This window comes from Mastigoproctus giganteus, chromosome 13 (genome assembly GCF_048544385.1).
Source record: "Mastigoproctus giganteus isolate SK-2022 chromosome 13, ASM4854438v1, whole genome shotgun sequence".
Taxonomy (NCBI): Eukaryota; Metazoa; Arthropoda; class Arachnida; order Uropygi; family Thelyphonidae; genus Mastigoproctus; species Mastigoproctus giganteus.
This window is the reverse complement of record NC_143587.1, coordinates 163,387,689-163,411,731: the sequence shown is the minus strand read 5'-3', so window position 1 is coordinate 163,411,731 and position 24,043 is coordinate 163,387,689. Positions and strand designations below refer to the sequence as shown.

Here is a 24,043-nt window from a genome sequence, read left to right as displayed (position 1 = left end):
AACTAACTGGTCTGTAATTACTCGTGTCACCCTTCGATCCACCTTTGTGAATTGGGGACACATTTGCACATCTCCAGTCCGTGGGAATCTCCCCTGAGTCCAAGGATGCTCTCATAATTATGGCTAAGGGTTTGCTTAGTTGCTTTGCCGCCTAATTTAAAATAACTGGATAGATCCCATCCACCCCAGGTGCCTTTCTTATGTTTAACTTCAACAATTTCTCCTCCACTTTGCTCTCAGTTATTACAAAATCATTAAGTATCTTGCTACAATTTGATAACCTTCTTCCATTTTCAAATTGTAATAATTCCTCACGTGTGAATGTAGATGCAAAATACTCATTCAGTTTGTTTGCTATCTGAGCAAGATCATCAAGTCGAACCATCGATGTCAAGTGGACCAATCATATTCATCCCCTTCCTTTTAGAGTTTATATAAGTAAAGAAATCCTTGCTGTTTTTCTTAGCATCTTTTGCCAAAGATTTCTCGTAATCCGCCTTCGCCTGCCGAACCTCCTTTGTGACCTGATTACAGACTAGCTTATATCTGCCACAGGCTTCTGCGTCACCTGATAATTTATATGCATCCCATGCATTTTTCTTCTCTGTCACGAGTCTCATTAGTTCATTTGATAACCATTTAGGCCTAAACCTTGAATGATATTTCTTAATCGGTATATAAAGTCTAGTAGCTTCCACGATTAATTCTTTGAATGCTTCCCACTTAGAATTTACTGTTTGTAACATCGTCAGTTGATCCCACTGTACAGAATTTAAACACTGTCTGAGACCACTGTACTCCCCTTTACGGAAGCAAAAACCCTTTCCTTTACCCCTGACGGTAGTTACCTCTTTGAGTAAATCCCACTTCAGCACACTGTGATCACTGCCACCTAGTGGTTCCTTTATCTGCAAATTCTTAATACACGAATGATCACTGCTGATAACCAGATCAAGAGTGTTACTTTCTCTGGTTGCCTCTCGAACATGCTGCTGCAGAAAACAATCATCCAATAAATCCACAAAAGTCTGACTAGTGTGTGAGTGACCAACCCATAAGTTCCAGTCAATATCTGGGAAGTTAAAATCCCCCATTATAAGACATTCTGATTTACTGGCCCACTCTATTTCTCTGTACAATTGTTCATTGTACTCATTCAAGTCATTAGGCCTATAACACACTCCTACTCTTATTTTTCCTTTCGCAGTGCTTATCTCACACCAAACTGACTCAACAGAGCACTGTTCATCTATATTAACTGGGTGCACTTCCTTTGATTTTATGTTTTTCTTAATTAACAGCATAACACCCCCTCCCTTTCTGTCCTGTCTATCCTTTCTGTACACATTGTACTCCCCAAATTCCAGTTCTGCATTCCTTATATCTTTGTGACACCACGTCTCTGCTATCCCAAGAATATACTGTTGATAACATCATCAGTTGGTCCCACTGTGTAGAATTTAAATACTGTCTCAGACCATCGTAGTTGCCTTTACGAAAGCAAAAACCCTTCCCTTTACCCCTGATGGCAGTTATCTCTTTGAGTAAATCCCACTTCAGCACACTGTGATCACTGCCACCTAGTGGTTCTTTTATCTGCAGATTCTTAATGCATGAAGAATCACTACTGATAATCAGATCAAGAGTATTACTCCCTCTAGTTGCCTCCCAAACATGCTGATGTAGAAAACAATCATCCAATAAATCCACAAAAGCCTTGCTAGTGTGTGAGTGCCCAACCCACAAATACCATTCAATATCTGGGAAATTAAAATTCCCCATTATAAGACTCTCTGATTTACTGGCCCACTCTATTTCCATGTACAGTTTCTTATTATACTCATCAGAGTTATTAGGCCTATAGCACACTCCTACTCTCAATTTTGATCTCCCAATGCTTATGTCACACCAAACTGACTCGACACTGCACTGTTCAGCGATGTCGACTGGCTTCACTTCCTTGGATTTTATGTGTTTCTTAACTAATAGCATAACCCCTCCTCCCTCCCTATCCTGTCTATCCTTTCTGTACACATTGTACTCCCCAAATTCCAGTTCTGCATTCCTTATATCTGTGGCACCACGTCTCTGATATTCCAACAATATCTGCCTTTGATGTTTTGAGCAATACCTCAAATTCATCAAATTGATTTACCAAACTCCTAGCATCGGTGTACACAAGTATACATGTACCTGTTCCTATTCTTAGCTACTCTAACACAAACCACGTGTTTACTTGTACTGCAATGACTCCCAGCAGCCTCTGAAATATCCTGCATCTTGTTTTCCCAGGCTGCTGCTCATTCCAATAGAAGCAGTGCAAGAATCACTTTCATCTCTGCCAGTAGCTACTTAGTCCTTGTATCCCAAGCCAGCAGTTTTCTGACTCACCTAACACTGCCTCGATAACATCAGCAAATATTCTTGCACTCTTTCTATTTAAGTGTATCCCATCCCTGTAGAAGCCGTCTCTCCTGTTAACAAGTACAGACCAGGCTGAGAAAAATTCTGCCCCTTGAGCCTTGCACAATCTCTCCAGGGCCGAATTGATTGCCAAAGCTCTCATCATATACTCCCTCCTATCGTGTCTGGGCACAATTGCAGACACTTTCAAATTCAACCCTAACTCACAGCTTTTTTTCAGCATTGTCTTGTACTTTTTAAGTAATTCTGCCGGTCTCGTACTCTTAATATCATTATTGCCAATGTGTACAACTATATCACCTTTTGGGGCCTTAAAAGATGATATCTGCTCTAAAACATCATCAACCTTTGCCCCTGGCAGATTTATCCTGATCCTGTTCCATCTATCCGTTTATACAGTCACATACAACAACTTTTTCCCTTGGGACCAGCACATTCTGCCTTGGTGGTTGCTGCTGTGTTGTGTGATGTTCACGTTGGTGTTAGCCAGCGTGAACATTAACAAGTGTTAACTGGTTAACACTTGTTAATGTTAACACTAACGCTGGTTAACACCAACAAGTGTTAACCAGCGTGATGTTCAAGTGCAAGCTCTGGCATTGATGTGGGCAACTGAGAACTTGATTGGCCCCTCAATTTAAATCCTTCGAGGGCATCCAGTCTGTCCTTCAAGCTGTCATATAAGCCCATAACAATGCCAAGTTGGTGCCTGATTTCCTCACACTCTTTACATCGTGCACACACAAAGACATTCCCCTTGGCAATATCATGTCCCGTTCCTGATTGCTCCACAAACATCAAACAAGCAGTGCATTTCAATAGACTGTGATTCAGAGGACAACTGCCCCCCCCCCCCCTCAGTTCTCCCCTGAGTCACAGCACTTATTGTGTTTAGTGGTTATAGTGGTTATGTGGTTCAACGGATTTGTAATATGTTTATTACAAATCTGTTGAATCGCATAACCACTCTTGTCACCGCGCAGCTGCTAAGCTTGTCTAGTGAAAATTCACGCAGTTATGTTGAGGAAAGCATAACTTATATGTCGAATTCTTATTTGGCTTACTTAATATTAATAACTGGACATTGCTTATATGTTAATTTAATATCCTTCAATTTAAAATGAATACTAAGAAAAAGAGTAAAATGTATCATTTTTATCAAGAGTGTGAACTAGAATACTTTTTTTGTAATGATAAAAGAAAAATGTTGCTGTTGATATGCAATGCTTCCGTGGCTATACCCAAAAAAGGATTTTTAGAAAGTACTTCTAAGCGTTCCATGGTAAATACCAATCACATTTTTCGCCTAACCGCTGACTTTAGAAAAAATAAATTAAAAGAACTTAAATCCAGATTATTCGCAGAACAAAATTTCTTTGTGACACCTAATTTACAATCTAAAGCAGTAACTGTAGCATCATTTAACGTGAGTAATTTCTTGCAAAAAAGTGCAAACCATTTTCTGATAGTCAATTCATCAAAGACGCATCTTTAGAAACAACAGATTCTCTTTTTGAAAATTTTAAGAGCGAAAATGGAATTAAAAGTGCCCTTCAAGAGCTACAATTATCTTAAAATACTGCGATGTGATGCATTGAAAAAAATGAGTAAAAGTATAAGTGAACAATTGCGTGCTCATACTGCTAATTGTGTGTCCTTTTCTTTACAACAGACGTCAGATATAGCTCAACTGCTCGTTTTCATTCGTATGGTTTTCGATGATTCTGCCACTAGAGAAGAACTGCTGGGTATGATTTCGTTAAAAGAAAAACTAGAGGTCTTGATATATTTAACGCATTCAAAAATTCTATTGAAAAATTTAAATTAACACAATTTAAGCTCATATCAATAATAACAGATGGAGCTAAAGCAATGAATGGGCATCTTAATGGATTCATCGCATTGTGCCAAAAGGATGATGAATTCCCAGATTTTTTGAGTTACCACTGTATCATCCACCAACAAGTTTTAGCCAGCAAAAGATTAAATACTAAAAGTGTTATGGACACAGCTTTCAAAATCGTGAATTCCATCAGAGGATAATATCTTAAAAGGAGACTGTTCAAAATGCACCTCGATGAAAATGAACCAGATCTGATATTAAACACAGATGTGAAGTGGCTGTGTCAGAGTAAATTTCTACAGATTTCGAAATTTGCTGTATGAAATTAAAAAATTTGTAGATCAAAGTGGAGATGATTATCAGCAGCTACAAGACACAGAGTGGTTGTGTTAATTGGCTTTTTTGGCAGATTTTACCAGTAAATTAAGTGATATGAATTTGGAAATACAAGGAAAAAAATAAAAATGTGGGTGACACGATTAGTAGTATTTCTGTATATAAATTATCAACTTTTGGCAATGGCTAAGGATCTCAAAGAAAAAAAACGACCATTTGCAAATATGCAAAATCATTTGCAAAATAATCCTATTTTTGAATTTAATAGTGAGAAATATGTTTCTGAAATTGAGAAAGTTGTGGATGATTTTGAAATCAGATTCAGTGATTTTAAAACAATTGAAAACATTGTTCAATATATTTCTTCTCCATTTAAGGTCGACTAAAATATGAAACAAATTGCAGAAAAAAATCACAGATTTTTCACACAGAGAAAATATTACTTGAAAATGAAATTATTACATTGCGAAACGATATCTTCCTAAAAGTCAGGTCATCAGAAAAAGACTTTTGGAAATAACTTTGCCGAGAAAAGTACTGTAAAAAAATGCAGTGAATTTTTAAATTCTTGTTTTGGTTCCACATATCTATGTGAACTGACCTTTACATATCTGAAACAAAAGAAGAAAAAAAAGACAAAGAATCGCTCTACTCTAAAGGACTTGAATACAGAAGATTCTTTACAGTTGGGCTTATCACAGTATATCACCGATTTTGAAAGCTTGGCGGATAATATTAAGACACAAACTTCACATAAATTAAAAATTTAAATATGTATGAATTTAAAATAAGAATTCCGGATTGTATTTAATTTTAAAATTTATGAACAACATTTTTCAATGTGTAGATTAACATTTTTAACCATGTGCAATGGACTTCTTGAGATAGTAGATCGCGGCACATTTTGAAGGAAAAAATGTCGATCACATCAAAAATTAAGTTTTTTTTTTTTTTTTTTTTATGTAAACCCCAAACACGAGAAGTATTAGAACCTATAGTACTTAGTACCGTGCTTGGGTTGGAGGTTCAAAAGACGAAAGAAGATATTTGTTGACATTGGACTTGAACTTCTGTAGATTGTAATTTTCAGGAAATATGTATGAAGGAAGGTTGTTCCAGAAAACGGCAGTTTTCTGGAACGAGGAAGATGAAAACTTGGTTCTGTGAGTTTGAAGTTGGACAGTAAATGGATGTTGGCCGGCGGGGCACGTGTTCGGATTGTTTTGAAAGAGAGAGCGGGAATTATAGAAGCCAATTCAGAAGAACAGTGCCCATGGAAGTATCTGTAGAAGAGGCATGCAGCAGAAACAGTACATCTATGAGACAGCGAGTGGAGAGACTCTGTTAGAGATGAATCATTAACATAACTGCCCTCTTCTGAATGGAATCAAGAAGCCTGAGAGAGGTATTGGGGGCACCACCCCAGATATGGGAACAATATTTCATGGCAGGGCAGATTTGCGATTTATACAGAGTGAACAGCTGTTTGGAAAAAAAGTAATGCCGAGAGCGAAAGAGAAAACCAAGTTTTTTAGATACAGAGGAAGCAATATTTGTAATGTGCTTGTGCCAAGAGAGATTAGAAGTCAGGGTACTCCCCAAAAGAGATATATCATTTTGCCTAGAAATCGGAGTGTCACTAAAGATAAGCATAGGAGCAGAAGAATACTTTTTGTGAGATATAAGACAAGACTGAGTTTCAGAAGCGTTGAAATCAACTAAGTTGTCTTTGCCCCACTGGAGAATTACCTGAAAATCAGCATTTAAGGAATTGGAAGCAGATTTTCGAGAAGTTGAAGCTGATTGAGCAGGACAAGGTTTCTCAAAATGGAAAGTGGAATGCAATGTGCCATCATCGGCAAAACTATGGATAGGATTTCCAGTCAATGGAAGAAGGTCATTAATATACAAGAGGAAAAGAGTGGGGGACACCGGCATTAGTGGAGAAGTTAGAAGACAGAGAGCCATCTACCATCACCCTCAGTGAGCGATCAGAGAGAAAACTGGGTAACCAATCACTAAAAACAGTTGGCAAACCATAAGATGGAAGCTTGTTTAGAAGACCTTTATGCCAAACATGATCGAAAGCCTTTGAGATGACAAGAGCAACTACTTGTGTTTCACCGAACCTTTCCATTGAATTAGTCCATAAATGGGTAACATAAGCCAGAACATCACCAGTGGATCGACACTGACGGAATCCATACTGGCGATCGTTGATCAGACGGAAGGTTTCTAGGTAGTTTAAGAGTTGGCGATTAATCGATTTCTCCATTACTTTAGAAAGAGTAGAAGTAATCGCAATGGGAAGATAACTGGATGGGAGGGATTTGTCACCCTTTTTTAGGAACTGGCTGGATATGAGCAAATTTCCAAGCAGAAGGAAAAACACCTTTGGAATAAGAAAGTGAAAAAAGGCGGCAAAGAATAGGAGTAAGTTCAGGAGCACAAGTTTTGAGAATAAGTGGAGAAATACCATCGGGACCCGGAGCTTTCTTAGCATCAAGATTCGTCAAAATCCTTCTGACATCCTTTTGACGGAAGACCACAGAAGGCATTGAATGCAGCGTGTTGGGAATGGTGGGAGGTGTTTTACCAAGATCATTAATATATGAGTTGGAAGAAAAATGGGATGTTAGCAGGTCAGCTTTATCCTTGGCTGAAGTGACAACAGAACCATCTGGTTCGGACAGAGGTGGGAGCAGAGATGGGCAAAAGTTGCGGCCAATAGCTTTGGCAGGGACTAGAATGCTCCTCTACCATTAGGGCAAGAAGCAAGTTTTCTACTCTTAGCCTTTCAAAATCTAGTTTGGACTGATTAATAACTGCTTTACAATTGTTGTGAGTTTTGGTGTAGGCAGAAACGAAACTGGAGAATTAGAAACAAGACAATTACGATATGTAGCATTCTTCTCTTGAACAGCCTTAGCATATTTATTGGAAAACCAAGGTTTAGATAAAGGACGAGATTTTAAAGTGGAGTGTGAGATAAAGTATTCCATTCTTGCAAGAATAATTTCACTCACACGATCTGAGCAAACATTGACATCAGAAGTTTTGAAACAGTAATCCGACCAAGGAAAAGAAATCTCGCAGGTCATCCCATTTTGCATTCTTGTAATGCCAAACAACAGTTGTGATCTGAAGTGCCTAAAGGACCTCTCACTTCAACCGTATACTTAGAAGGGTTGTTTGTGAGAAAAAGATCAAGCGTGTTGGCTGTATGATTAGGATTGTCTGGTATTCTTGTAGGTAAATGAACAATCTGTGCAGGGTCATTAGTAATTGCAAAAGCCTCAGCATCTCGACCAGCTGGGTCGGTGTGACTAGAAAACGGAAGCCAGCTGGAGTTGTGAACTTTAAAATCACCAAGGAAAATTACCTCACCGTTAGGAAAGTTGGACTGGAGAAAGTCAAGTTGCAAAGAGAGGATGTCAAAGAGCTCCAAGTGATTAGTGGAGCTGGGAGAATGGTAGATTGTTGCAAGACAACAGATGAATTTGACACAATGAGGTAGAGAGATTTTAAGCTAGAGAAGATCTGAGAGAGGAGATTCCAAATTGCCAAGTCTCTGACAGGGAATATCAGAATGGACATAGGAACAAGTACCATCTTTGAGGCAAAAGGAATCATACAGCGAATAATTTGGGCATCTGAGATGAGCAGTAGTTGAATCAACCGATAACTGAGATTCTGTCAGAAAAAGTACATGGGGTTTGGCAGACTGCAAGTGGAAATGGACATCGTTGAGATTAGAATTGAGACCACGTATATTTGTGAAATGAATTAGGAGGTTTAGATCTTTTCACAGATAAGCTTGCTCTATTAGTTTGACAATTCATGGTGTATTCAATAGTAAGAAAAAGTGGGTGGGACATGCTGCATGAAGTAATGAAATTTTTGGATATGGCGTACACATGGTAAGAATATACCCAGATCCTTGACATAACGTGGCCTCGACAATGCTCCCCGCATACACACTACTCGGACTTCCTCCAGTCACTATCTGGCAGAGTAGCGGCTGGTCTGCGAACACCGTTTTAGAGTTGTACCTTCGAAATGTAAAGAATATTGGATCTCGCCACGATGTTCATCATAACCTCAAAAGTCATCAATCATACTGCATGATGGAAGAGATAGGGAAGGGTTGAACGGAACTTAGCTCTAGAGACTAAACGTGGGTTCCACCACTTCAAACTTCCAAAAAGCAAAGTGGTGGTATTGCACCAGTTGATGAGAGTCATCTACCACCTAGTACTGCCTACTAACATAGAGGGGTGGCATTCCTCCATTTGGTGTGGGGTGCCACACCTCGACCCCTGCTTACATTGGTTCACACCTGGGTGGTCACCCACCATGTACTTGTGCATGGAGGTTTGCCAGGATTAGTTGTTGTTGTTGTTATTTGGTTTTTAGGAGCATTAGCAACTAAGGCCATATTGCTCCGGGGATATGCGGTGGTCATTCCCTGACCTTTCCGCATCCTCCGTATTTGGTGGTGACGGGCTCGAACCCCGGTCTAATCAAGAAGCGCCAGGATTAGTAACAGTCCCACTATCGTGAATGTGCAAGCAGAGGATTTGGCTGTCACAGACCATCCAGACTTTGCCGAAATTGGGTCCACTTGATTTGAGTGTCACGTGAATATCAGTTCCATCAGTGTTTTAGACTCCCAGGTAGCAAGTACAGCTTGTCTGGCATATCTGAGAGAATGTCTGTGACAATCACAAGGACCAAGATCATTCTGAAGAAGCTCTGCTCGGCAGTCATCATCAACTAGTCTACTAATCTTTACATCATTTGCAAATTTAGACATCCTGCCTTCTATCCCTTCATCAATATCATTTTAGAAAATCAAAAACAACGGTGGTCCCAATACTGATCCTTGGGAAACCCCACTTCTTACATTAACCCAATCTGAGGAATAACCATTTATCAAAACCTCGTGCCCTGAAGCCATCCTGTCATCCATCTAAGGATTTTCCCTGTGACTCCAACCTGTTTCAGCTTATAAAGTAACTGTACATGTGGGGTTGAGTCAAATGCTTTGCTGAAATCCAAATAAACAATGTCAAAATAATTCCCTAAATCCAGTTCATGAGTGACCCTGTTAAAATAGCTAACCAGATTAGTTAAACTTGATTTTCCCTTTACAAAACCATGCTGAGTATCCTTCAGAATTCCATTTCTATCTAAATGATCCTGAATTCCACCCTTGTCCATTGCCTCCATGATTTTCCCTACTACTGAAGTAAGACTGACTCATCGGTAATTTCCTGCTTCACTCTTAGAACCGCCCTTGTGTACTGGAGATATATTGGCAATTTTCCAATCCAACAGAATCGCCCCTGAGTTCAGTGATGCTCTCATAATTAGCCTGAATAGTTCATTGCACTCATTTTTTTCACATGATTTTTTCTCACAATAATCTTATGACATTTCAATATCATTAATTATATATTTTTCAAAGTCACTCCCATAATTTCTAATTGACATAAAGGGTTTCTAAAAGAATATTTAGAAGAATTCTGAACAATCTTGATACTCCAGGTCTGAAAATTCTTAAATTTCTCTCAAAACTTGTACTTCTGACCTTACTACTTCTGTGTCAGCTTTTTATGCATTCTTATTACTGGTGTTTGTTTTCTGCTTGTAAATTTGCTTATCCAGCTAGTTTCTAAAAAGAGGAATCTCTCCCTTCCATTATCATACAATTGCTCTTTCCAGAGTAATAGAGAAATCCATCAACTGCCAACTCTTAAACTATCTTGAAATTTTCCATCGATCAATGATCACCAATATGAATTCCATCAGCATTGATCCACCAGTGTATAATAGCCTATGTTACTCATCTTTGGACAAATTCAATGGAAAAATTTGTAAAAATTCAAGCAGTTGCTCTTGACATTCCTAAAACTTTTGATTATGTTTGGTTTTATAGGCAACAAGGCACAAGACAGCAAGCTCCATCTTATTACCTGCCAATTGTTTATTGCAATTAGGTATCCATTTCTCTCTGACTGTTCGCTGCGGGTGACAGTAGACAGCACTCTGTCTTCTAACTTCTCCACTAATGCTGGCGTTTCTCATGGTTCAGTGCTCTCCTCTACCCTTTATGTCTTGTGTATTAATGACCTTCTTCCATCGACTGGAATTCCTATCTACCATTTTGTTGATGATAGCACATTACATTCTACCTTCCAGTTTGAAAAACCTTGCTCTGCACAAATGACCTTTCTTCAACTTCTTGAATATAATTCCTTAAATGTTGATGTCCAGGTAATTCTCCAATTGGAAGAATAAAACTTATTTATCCCCAGTTCTACAACTCAGTCCTCTTCTTGCAAAATGGGTACTATACCTATGCTCATCTTTGATGATACTCACATTTTCAGATAAGATCACATAACTCTATTGGGGATTATCCATCCTGACTTCAAATCTTTCTTGGCAAAAAAAAAAAAAAAAACTGGGTTTTCTTTTTTGCTCTCAGCATTACATTTCTTCTAAATAACTACTCACTCTGTACAAATCCCAAACTGTTTCTTGACACGATTCAAACAGGGGCAGTCAGGTTAATTAATGACCCATCATTTGCAAAATCTCTCTCTCTCCACTCACTGTCTCACTGAACATTCAGTTTTTGCTGAATGCTTTTCCTATAGATACTTCCATGGACACTGTTCTGAATTAATACCTGTAATTCCATCCCTCTCTTCCAAATGAATGCAAACGATGCATCCAAAAATTACAATCTAAAGAAATTCCAGTCAAATATTAACAAGTATCTTGTGTTCCCAGCATTCAACCTGTTTTAATACTTTTTTGTATTAAAGGTTTTCATTAAAAAAAAAAAATGTATGGGGGCCTAATCTAGAAAACGATCTTCAAAATATCAAAATAATCTCCTAATTTTCAAAAAGAGCATTTTTGAAGACATCCAAACAGAGGAAACCCACTGCAAAAGGTTGCTTGTATGAGGAAAGAGTTGAATATGTAGACTACAGGGCTAAATGGTAAAGAGCCACTCAGAAGGGGATAATAGCATGAATGAAGGCAAATTTTGATCCTAGAACTAGGGGCCATAGATTTGAATTACAGAAAATGAGGTTTTGATTGGATTTCAGGTGTTCTTTTAGTCAGCACGTTGAATAAGTGGAATAAGTTTCCTTCATGGGTAACTGAGGCTGACAGCTTGGGAAAAATCAAAGGTCAGCTGGACCTACGTAAAGAGGGAAAGACATAGGTAGTTTTTTTTTTTTTTATTTTTTGGATGGTGAAGCAAAATCCTGTGACTTTCCTGCTATGGCTAATACTAATAACAGGAAGGGGAAATACCAGACAGCAGAGATTGTAGTATCCATATGGATTTATTCAAAGAAATAACTAGTGTCAAAGTAAATGGAATTAGTTTTCAAAAAAGTGATTACAATTGTCTTAATGATCTTTTAAATTTAAATTATATTGTACCTATAATTATATATATAATTTTATACATATAAAAATACATATAACTCTATTTGTTAAAAAAACAAATACAAATTCAAAACTGGGTGTGTTCCAGAAAGTGATCGCTACTGAGCTATTTATTACCAACAGAGATTTGTTCAATCCTTAAACCAAAATGGATGTTAGATAGTGAATTTCGTGCAGAGAAGACAATGCAAGTGATTATTAAAAACTGTCATGAAATAGAATCCTACATCAACAAAAATTAGTCCATAATCAAGCTACTCAGGGAACTAGCCATGCTACTCGTAATACAGATTATGAGAAGTCCTTGGCTGAATGCACAATTCTTTGCTAACTTTCTGGCAGCAAAGCATTCTTATGTAAAATACATAATTCTTTGTAAGAATTCTTATGTAACCAAAAAAAGGAAACAGGTGAACCATATTGATTCACTTGATAAATAATGATATCCTATACAAGTTTCTGATAAACTGAATAAATATTTTGCATCCACATTGAAGTTTTTAGAGCATTTATTATATAATCTCAGTAATGGAATTTTATCAATTATTACATGATGAATAAAAGGGAACTGAAAGAAAAATTCACAATAATCATGTTAAAAGTAAACAATGCACCTGGTGTAATCTGCATGTGTGCGAACACATGCACGCACATGCACACTTAACTTCCGGTCAGTAACAGAATTTTATCAATTATTACCTGGAGATTGAGCGATTATATTATGAACAAAAGGGAACTGGAAGAGAAATTCATAATAACCGTACTAAAAGTAAACAATGCACTTGGTGCAAACTGAGCACATAACACATAGTTCTGATACATATCAAGTAACTAAAGATTGGAAGCTCCAAGTTATGGAAGGAAGGGCCTTAAAATATAAGAATAATACTTGGGCAGTAGTTTGATCATAAACAGCCAGTCATGGTCTTACGGTCCTTTCAACCGAAATCAGTTAGACTCTACTTGCAGTAACCCTTAAAGTAAATGATACCCAGGACTATGATATATAGATTGAAGTGCCATTTCATCATGAGTTACTCTGGAGACTTTGCCATGCTGATGAGCCATATCATACAGCAGCTTCACCGACTGAAGGAATCACCAGTGTGAGGATGGGAGATATACATATGGACTCTTCAAACAGGCCTCTGAGGTTGGGTATGTTCATATTGTAGTTTTAAATGTTTTTCACCAACCTTATGTAGAAATAAAACACAAAGAAAACGAAAACTGGAATCTTGATAACTATGTATTTATAATAAGTTATATTTGTCTGTATTTACAATAAATTATATTTAACTTTACAACTAAAATATATGAAATATACATATAAAATATACATTAAAATATACTGGGTTAAGAACAATAAAATACATTAAAATATACTAAATTAAAATCGATAAAACCAAAGCTTTCGAAGGCTCCTGCCTTCTTCTTCAGTGGTAATTTCTTTGTTCTGCGGTGCGTCTTTAAATACCAGCAGGTTCACGGTACTCATCACGTGTTTCATCCCACGTGTTCCATTCTCTTGTGTTACGGAATCGGAAGTGGCTCGAGAGTGGGTCATGTGGAACCGTTCATCCCTTCTGAGGATAGTAGCCTCAAAGAGGGGATGGATCCGCATTCCTCTATCTCTATTAATGTTCACTGTGGAACAGATCCACAAACTCTCAAGCCACTTCCGGTCCCAGAACTTATTCGCCCGATCGGTGATGATAGCCTCGTCCGGGGAGATGTGGTGCTGCTTCTCCCAAAAATGCTCGGCCACGGCGGACTTACCATAGTCCGCACTTCTTATTGCCTTAGTGTGCTTCCGATTCCGTAACACAAGAGAACGGAACACGTGGGAATGAAACACGTGATAAGTACAGTGAACCTGCTGGTATTTAAAGATGCACCACAGAACAAAGAAAATACCGCTGAAGAAGAAGGCAGGAGCCTTCCAAAGCTTTGGTTTTATCGATTTTAATTTAGTATATTTTAATGTATTTTATTGTTCTTAAACCAGTATATTTTAATGTATATTTTATATGTATATTTCATATATTTTAGTTGTAAAGTTAAATATAATTTATTGTAAATACAGACAAATATAACTTATTATAAATACATAGTTATCAAGATTCCAGTTTTCGTTTTCTTTGTGTTTTATTTCTACATAAGGTTGGTGAAAAACATTTAAAACTACAATATACATATGGACTGAAGGTGGACAATTTTTAGCATCTATTGTGGAATTTTGCTATCATTCCCAGCACACATTTGAAATTTAAGAGGAAAGTTCTGAATTGCCAAAATCATATATAAATTAAAAATTTAATTAATTTATAACGCAGCCTGCTTTTTCACTAGCCTTGGGAATTTTCCCATTGGGCAGAATGCCTTTAGCTTATTAATGAAATGAAAAATTCATTATTACCTCTCTTCTGTGGAATCTCTGATGGAGCAGTTGGAGCATTTTCATCATCACTGCTCTCTAGAAGAATGACTTCATCAGATCTCTTTGACACGGACGACATGCTATGTACGGTATACCTTGAGTAAGGCTGCTGATACTGTTGTTGAAAATACTGCTGTGGCGGCGGCGGAGGTGGTGGGGGTGGCAGTGGTGGCTGAGATGGAGAGGTTTGAGAAACAAAAAGATGGGGAGACAGTACTTGTTCTAACATTTGTTTTTCTCTTTCAATTTCTAAAAGTCTTTCCTGAAGTGCCCTAAGATGACTTTCTTGAATCCTTTTTATTCTTTCTTGTTCTTCCTTTTGAGCTGCTAATGTTACAGCATCAAGTTCTTCTTCAGGTTTAATATCTCTATATAAAGATATTAAATGTCTTTGTCAATATTAAAAAAAAGAGGAAAAAAATTGTACATATTAATTCAGCTTGAAATTTATGAAATATAAAAAACCAAGCACTTCTAATCTAAGCAAACTATCACTTTGAAATACATTTTTCTACAGACAAATAAAGCCATAAACAAATAAGAATTTAAAATAAACATTTAAGCAATGATTTTGTTTATTACATATATATATTCAAACACTGTTCAAATAAAACTTTACTTCATTAATAAAAGGGACAGAGTACAATACACAGATATTGCACTCCATCCCATTTATTAACTGGATGGAATGCAACATATAGGTAAACAAAGGCCCTTACTAAACAAAGATAGAAAAATCACTATTACCTTATTACCTTCCCAAGAAAGGTTACTTGAATTCCTTTTATATAAAATGAGAATTGCTATCCTGTTTGTTCAGCTAAAGTTAACTAAATCTAGAAGGATGATCCCCACCCACCCACCCATGTCAACCTTATTATTGTCAATGGTTAGATTTAGGGTCCTGTGTACTCTGGTGAGGTTGCTGAAGCTGAATGGCAGCTGTCCTGGTTCATGTTTGTATTTAAGTAGCTGTAATAGATCTAGTGAGATGTTCTCCTATGTCTACACATCTTGAATCTGGCAGACTCTAGAATCCAGGAGTATCATATACAGTGCATAGCATAGTGCATAGTGTTAGGGTCAGGCACCACCTGTGGTTTCCCACTTCTGCACCATATGTACTCTGTGAAGAAATACAGTACTACTGTAAATGCCAGGAGTGTTCTGTGTTGAATGTGTAGTATTATGTTGGGTTCTATTGTTATGTCCTGTCATTTGACGCTGTCAACAGACACTGCCCACACACACCGCTAGGAGATAGCCAGGCCGCCCATTATTCCTATCCAGTATGGACGCTTTCTTTGGAACAACATGCACTGAAGTCCTTTAGTTCAGAAAAATTTTATTTGTAATGGTGATATATCTATTATTATATCTGTCCATCCCAGAAGGCGTAGTATGCAGGTTCCTCGTATACTGTAAGTTAAGGGTCCTTTATCAGGATCCAGACATTGGCTAAACATGCTATCTGCTATTGTTATCTGGCCTGTTGATTATCATTCTGGGTCTCCTGTGGTTGCTGAAAGCTGTTCTGCTTTTTGATGTCTCTATGTAGTAGAACAAGCAAAAAGTGTGGTGAAAAGGTAACTGCTAATATATGTTGCAGGCAACATGTTGTGTGACCTTATCACACAAATCAATGATGTTAGTAGCTTGCAGTCAAGCTAATGTATGGTAACAGATGTTAACACAGGTGTGGTTTCTACATCATGCAGAGGAATGCTGCTGCCCCTCTGTGTTACTAGGCAATACCAGGTGGTAGATGATTCATCAACTAATGCAATGCAAGACTCTGCTTACTGGAGGTTTGAAGTGGTGAAACCCATGTTTAGTCTCCAGAGCAAAGTACTGGTAACTCCATTTCTTCCGTCATTCAGTATTATGGTGGGCATCACAGTAAAATCCAATCTTCCTTACATTTTGAAAGTACAGCACTAAAATGGTGTTCGAAGGCCAGCCACTAGACGGTCCACTGGACCAAACCTATTGGTAACTCTCTAGGAGGCATCTGGATGAGCTATTGTATAATCTTACTGCCTCTACTCTGCCAGACATTGACTGGAGTGACTGGTTTTATCAGTGCATGTGTGTGTGTGTGGGGCATTGTCGAGGCCACATTGTCAAGGAGCTGGGTATTTTCCTGTTGCATGTATGTCACATCCAAAAAGTTCATTGCTTCACACAACATGAATAATCAAACTACTAGAACAAACTTAACTGCAAAAATCTTTTTGCAGTTAAGTTTGTTCCCACCCCCAAATTTCCTCATTCATTTCACAAATATATGTAGTTTAGTTCCAATCTCAATAATGTCCATTTCCATCTGCAGTCTGCCAAGCACCACTTACTTTTCTGAAAGAATCTTAATTATCAGTTGCTGCAACTGCTCATCTCAGTTGCCTAATTATTCACTGCATAATTTCTTTTGCTTCAAAGTTGGTACTTGTACATATGTCCACTCTCATACTCCCTGTCAAAGACTCAGTAATTTGGAATATCCTCTTTTCAATCTTGCCTGGCATAAAATCTCTCTAAGAGGTTATCCATGTGTTGAAAAATATTTTGCAGCTCCAGCAAACACTAAGTTTTTCATATATTTTTGCCATTTTATTGACTTAATTGTCATATTAAATTATTTTCTAAAAGTAGCTTTAGAGTCCTAGTCACTCTCTTTGGTTTATTTTAATTTAGATAGAGATTTTGTAGGTTACCTTTTAGTATCTGTAGAATCTTGTATTTTATTGTATTGTAGAATCTGTAGAATCTTGTACCGTTCAGCCATTGTTATAGTATATTAGATCGATACGGAATAGCATAACATACATCTTGAACTAGATAGCATAAGGCAGTGGTTTTTTTACCTTTTTTTTAATAACGGCACTTTTAAGTAATTTATTGTATTTTGTGGCACCCCTACTCCATTTTCTGCCTTTAGATCTAATTTGTGTGTGTGTGTGTGTGTGTGTGTGTGTGTGTGTGTGTGTGTGTGTGTGTGTGTGTGTGTGTGTGTGTGTGTGTGTGTGTGTGTGTGTGTGTGTGTGTGTGTGAGAGAGAGAGAGAGAGAGATATTAAAAAATATGTTACATTATAGTTATTACAAATATAGCCTATAAACAAAATTACAATTCATAATACAGGTTATAAATATATATATGTATTAATTTTATTCTTTGTATAGGGGTATACAACAATTAATTAAATAAACAACAATTATAGGTTACTGCAAAATTAAAAAGATATTCTGCACCTTTTTATAATGAAATAAATATATAAATTAAAAAAAATAAGTTTAAGTAACTTAAACATAAATTACATGGCACTCCTGGAGTGTTGTTGCAGCACCCTAAGATGCTGCGGCATCCCGGTTGAAAACCACTGGCATAAGGTATAACGTAAAACTAAATAGCGTAATACGTAGCACTCTATTAGAAATCTGTTAGCTTAGCGCAGTATTGTCAATTATCAATTAAATTTATTAATCTTATTCATTTTCACTGTAAATTAAACTGTATTTAAACAGAAATCATGCCCCAGACTAGAGCAGCAAAGCAATGAGCACAAAGTAGGGTAAATACTGTGGCTTGGGGGAAAACCAAAGGGGGGAACTCTCCAATGCATCACAGTCTAAAAAAATGTACAAAATATGAAATGTTTGTGGACATTTCTGGAACAGGACATGATCTAGCAAAGGGGGGATGTCTTTGTGTACAGAGGGTGTGAAGAAATTAGGTGCCAACTCAGCATTCTGGTGGGCATCCATGAGTTTGAGGTAGATGCCCCTGAAGGAATTAAAATGGGAGGAAATCAAACTCTAAGCTGCCCAACTTGACACCAGAGCTCAGTCTCGTGCATCAGGTAACACAAGGACAGTCTTCAGGGCAGAGTGTGCTGGTCTCACAGGAGCTATTTATTGTTGGTGGCTCAACTGTCAGAGGAAACAGGAAATATATTGTTCAAAAAGGATAGATGGAATAGCACAAAGGTATGTCTGCCACGGGTAAAAGTCGATGATGTTGTAGAGCAGACATCATCTTTTAAGGGCACAAAAAGTGATATTGTTATACACGTCGCCACAAATAACATTAACCATAGAAGATCTGCAGACTTACTTAACAAGTACAGGTCAATGTTGAAAAAAGTTGGGAGTTAGAGTTGAATTAGAGTGTCTGCAATTCTGCACAGAAACAACAGGAGGGAGTATATGATGAGAGCCTTATCAATTTCGGTCCTGGAGAGATTGTGCAAGGCTCGTGGAGTAGAATTTTTCTCAGCGTGGCCTTTGCTAGCTAACAGGAGAGACTGCTTTTACAGGGATGGGCTACACTTAAATAGAAAGGGTGCAAGGATATTTGCTGTTACTATAGAGGTAGTGTTAGATGGGTCAGTAAACTGCTAGCTTGGGGGGGGGGATACACAGATTAATGGATTAACAATAGCCGCAAGCAGAGGTGAAAGCAATTCTTGCACTGCTTCTATTGGAATGAGCAGCAGTCTGGAAAACAAATAAATACATGGGCTCAGTTAACGTAACTAAGAGTAAGAACAGGTGCATGTATACTTGCATATACACTAATGCTAGGAGATTAGTAAATAAATTTGACGAATTTGAGGTGCCGGTCAAAACATCACAGGGAGAAACTGTGGGGATATCAGAGACGTGGTGTCACACAGATATAAGAAATGAAGAATACAATGTGTACAGAAAGGATAAACAGAATAGGAGGGGAAGAGGGATTATGCTGTTGGTTAAGAAACAAAATCTAAGGAAGTGCATCCATTTAACATGGGTGTCCAGTGAAATGTTGAGTCAGTTTGGTGTGAAATAAGCACTGGGAAATAAAAATTGACAGCAGGAGTGTGTTATAGGCCTAATGACTCTGGTGAGTACAATGAACAGCTGTACAAAGAAATAGAGTGGGCCAGTAAATAATAAAAAAGATTTGTATGATTGATGATTGTTTTATACAGCAGCATGTTCAAGATGCAAGTAGAGGAAGTAATACTCTTGATCTAATTATCAGCAGTGATTCTTCATGCATCAAGAATCCACAGATAAAGGAAACACTAGGTGGCAATGATCACAGTGTGCTGATGTGGAATTTACTCAAAGATGTAACTGCCATCAGGGTAAAGGGAAGGATTTTTGCTTTTGTAATGACTACAGTGGTCCCAGACAGTTTTTAAATTCTATACAACGGGACCAACTGATGATGTTACCAACAGGAAATTCTAAATGGGAGGCCTTCAAAGAATTAAACTTGAAAGCAAACAGTCTTTTCGTACCAACTAAGAAATACTGTTTAAGCCTAAATGGATGTCAAGATGAATTAATGAGACATGGTAGAGAAAAAAATGCATGGGATGCATATAAACAATCTGTTGACACAAAAGCCTATGGTAGATATAAGCTGGTCTGTAATCAAGTCACAAAGGAGGTTAGACAGGTGAAGGCAGATTAAGAGAACTCCTTGGCAAAAGATGCAAAGAAAAACAGCAAAGAGTTCTTTACCTAAGTAAAACTCTCGTAGGAAAGGGATGAATCAGATTTGTCCTGGATATTGATGATTCAACTGTTGATGATCCTGCTCAGGTAGATGACAAACTGAATGAGTATTTTGCATCTACATTCGCAAATGAGGAGATATTCTGGGAGGTGAATGCTAGAATTTTATGAATCTCTGACAGGGAATTAAATTATTTTGTAATAACTGAGAGCAAAGTAGAGGAGAAGTTGTTGAAATTAAACTTAAGAAAGGCACCTGGAGGTGGATGGGATCAATCCAGTTATATTAAAGGAGGCAGCAAAGGAAGTAAGCAAAAACTATCCTTTTTGTAAAAAGGATAGGTGGAACAGGACCAGGGTATGTCTGCCAGAGGCAAAGGTTGATGACGTTGTAGAGCAGATATCATCTTTTAAGGGCACAAAAGGTGATATAGTTGTACACATTGGCACTAATGATATCAAGAGTAGGAGACTGGCAGAATTGCTTAACAAGTACGGGTCACTGTTGAAAAAAAGCCGTGAAATAGGGTTGAATTTGAAAGTGCCTGCAATTCTGCCCAGACACGATAGGAGGGAGTATATGATGAGAGACGTCGATCAATTCGGCCCTGGAAAGATTGTGCAAGGCTCAAGGGGTAGAATTTTTTTTAGAATGGACTGTACTTGTTAACAGGAGAGATTGCTTCTACAGGGATGGGATACACTTAAATAGAAAGGGTGCAAGAATATTTGCTGATGCTATCGAGGCAGTGTTAGGTGGGTCGGAAAACTGCTAGCTTGGGGCGAGACAAAGACCAATAGATTGACAGTAGCCACTGGCAGAGGTGAAAGAGATTCTTGCACTGCTTCTATTGGAATGAGCAGAAGCCTGAAAAACAAGATGCAGGATATTTCAGAGACTGCTGGGAGTCACTGCGGTACAAGTAAACACATGGGTAGCTAAGAATAGAAATAGGTGCATGTATCGTTGCGTGTACACCAATGCTAGGAGTTTAGTAAATAAATTTGATGAATTTGAGGTATTGCTCAAAACATCAAAGGCAGATATTGTTGGGATATCAGAGACGTGGTGTCACACAGATATAAGGAATGCAGAACTGGAATTTGACAGCATCTACAGAAATGATAGACTGGATAGGAAGGGAGGAGCGGTTATGCTATTAGTTAAGAAATACATAAAATCCAAGGAAGTGAAGCCAGTGGACATCGTTGGACAGTGCAGTGTCGAGTCAGTTTGGTGTGACATAAGCATTGGGAGATCAAAATTGAGAGTAGGAGTGTGCTATAGGCCTAATGACTCTGATGAGTATAATAAGAAACTGTACAGGGAAATAGAGTGGGCCAGTAAATCAGAGAGTCTTATAATGGGAGATTTTAATTTCCCAGATACTGACTGGAATTTGGGGGCTGGTCACTCACACAGTAGCAAGGCTTTTGTGGATTTATTGGATGACTGTTTTCTACATCAGCATGTTCGGGAGGCAACTAGAGGGAGGAATACTCTTGATTTGATTATCAGCAGTGACTCTTCATGCATTAAGAATCTGCAGATAAATGAACCACTAGGTGGCAGTGATCACAGTGTGCTGAAGTGGGATTTACTCAAAGAGGTAACTACCATTAGGAGTAAAGGGAAGGGTTATTGCTTTCGTAAAGGCGACTACGATGGACTGAGACAGTATTTAAATTCTATACAGTGGGACAAACTGATGATGTTACCAACAGCAAATGCAAAATGGGAAGCATTCAAAGAACTTATCTTGGAAGCTACTAGGCTTTACATACCAACTAAGAAATATTGTTCAAGGTTTAGGCCAAAATGGATGTCAGATGAACTAATGAGGTATATGGCAGAGAAGAAACATGCATGGGATACATACAAATTAACACTTGACACAGAAGCCTATGATAGATACAAGTTGATCTGTAACCAAGTTACCAAGGAGGTTAGGCAGGCGAAGGCAGATTACGAGAAATCTTTGGAAAGGGATGCAAAGAAAAACAGCAAAGAGTTCTTTACTTATGTAAACTCTAGAAGGAAGGGGATGAATCACATTGGTCCACTTGATATCAATGGGTCAACTGTTGATGATCCTGCTCAGGTAGCTAATAAACTAAATGAATATTTTGCATCGACATTCATACATGAGGAGTTATTTAGTGAGGGGAAAGCCAGAGGTGCATTCAACTCTAGCAGTAAGCTAGAGAATCTTGTAATAACTGAGAGTAAAGTGGAGGAGAAATTGTTGAAGATAAACACAAGAAAGGCACCCAGGGTGGATGGGATCTATCCAGTTATATTAAAGGAGGCAGCAGAGGAAGTAAGCAAACCCTTAGCCATAATTATGAGAGCTTCCTTGGACTCAGGGGAGGTACCCACAGACTGGAGATGTGCAAATGTGACCCCAATTCACAAAGGAGGATCAAAGGCTGACACAAGTAATTATAGACCTGTGAGTTTAACTTCTGTTCCAGGAAAATTAATGGAGGCACTGCAGGATCATTTAGACAAGACTTCAGTTATAGCTCGGACACAGCATGGTTTTGTTAAGGGGAAGTCTTGCCTGACCAATTTGATTGGATACTATGATGCAGTCACAAAGGAACTGGATGCAGGGAATAACTTTGATATTATATACTTGGATCTTAGAAAGGCTTTTGATACTGTTGCACATGGAAGACTGCTGCACAAATTGGAGCAGTGTGGCATTGGAGGCAAATTGCTGCTGTGGATAAAGGGGTGGCTGAGGGGGAGAAGACAGAGTGGTAATCAATGGACACTGCTCATCGTGGACTAATGTTATTAGTGGAGTCCCTCAGGGCTCAGTGTTGGGTCCATTATTGTTTTCTGTATTTATAAATGATATTGATGATGGTATATCAAGCTTAATGTCGAAGTTTGCAGACGATACAAAGGTAGGCACGGTTGTCAAGGACACTACTGACACTATGCTGCTGCAACAGGATCTGGAAAGGTTGAGCAGATGGGCTGAGAGGTGGCAAATGAAGTTTAACATTGACAAATGTAAAGTACTACACATGGGAAACAGCAACCCCAGAGCAACATATCAACTCTGTGGTACTACACTGACAGTGATAGAGAATGAAACTGGTGGTTGTGCAAGCAGATATGAAGTTCTCTGACAGTGCAGACGGGCTGCAAGAGTAGCTCATGGTGTACTGTCAATGATATATAGGAATATTTCTAGCAGGGATAAGGAGGTGATTATTCCCTATAAGGCAATGGTCAGGCCACACCTAGAGTGCTGTATACAGGTCTGGAGGCCTCATTTCAAGAAGGATGTGGAGCTGCTAGAACGAGTACAGAGAAGGGCAACAAGATTAGTGAATGGAACAAAGGGGTGCTCTTACGAAGAAAGGCTTAAGTTTTGCAAATTACAGTGTCTGGAGACTAGGCACCAGCAAGGTGATCTGATAGAGGTGTTTAAAGCCTTGAATGGTTTGAGCATGCTCAATGCTGATGGGATTCTTCCTCTCGCTCAGAATAATCACCTGAGAGGGCATAAATTCAAATTGAGGAAAGACAGATGTAGGACAGACGTGCGGAAATTTGCCTTTAGCCAGCAGGTGGTTGGTTGGTGGAACAGACTTCCATCCCTTGTCGTGGAAGCTGATAGCCTAAATAAGTTTAAGGCTCAGCTGGACAGGTATTTTGAACAAACAGAGGGGTGAAGTGGAAGTGGGTTTTTTTTTTTTTTTTTTTTTTGGCTGATGCTGCATAAGCTTGCTTTCTTGCATCAAATGCCTCTACTAATGCTAATGCTAACCATTAGCCATAATTATGAGAGCTTCCTTGGACTAAGGTGACATCCGTATAGACTGGAGATATGCAAATATGTCCCCAATTCACAAAGGGGGATCAAAAGGTGACATAAGTAATTACAAACCTGTTAGTTTAACTTCTTTTCCAATGAAACTAATGTAGGCACTGGTTAAAGAAGCATTGCAGGATCATCTAGACAAGACTTCAGTTATAGTTAGGACACAGTATTTGTTT

The 24,043-nt window shown here is 38.2% G+C and overlaps 1 protein-coding gene across 2 annotated transcripts in view; it reads right to left on the bottom strand.

Annotated features, from left to right (window-relative positions):
• Positions 1-24,043, bottom strand: part of LOC150076569 (helicase ARIP4) — a 566,013-nt gene that overhangs the window by 388,035 nt on the left and 153,935 nt on the right. For both annotated transcript variants that reach the window (XM_090388127.1, XM_090388128.1), the window contains one exon: positions 14,499-14,887. In XM_090388127.1, the coding sequence (XP_090244253.1) occupies positions 14,499-14,887 (389 nt within the window). The remainder of the gene's footprint in view (positions 1-14,498; positions 14,888-24,043) is intronic.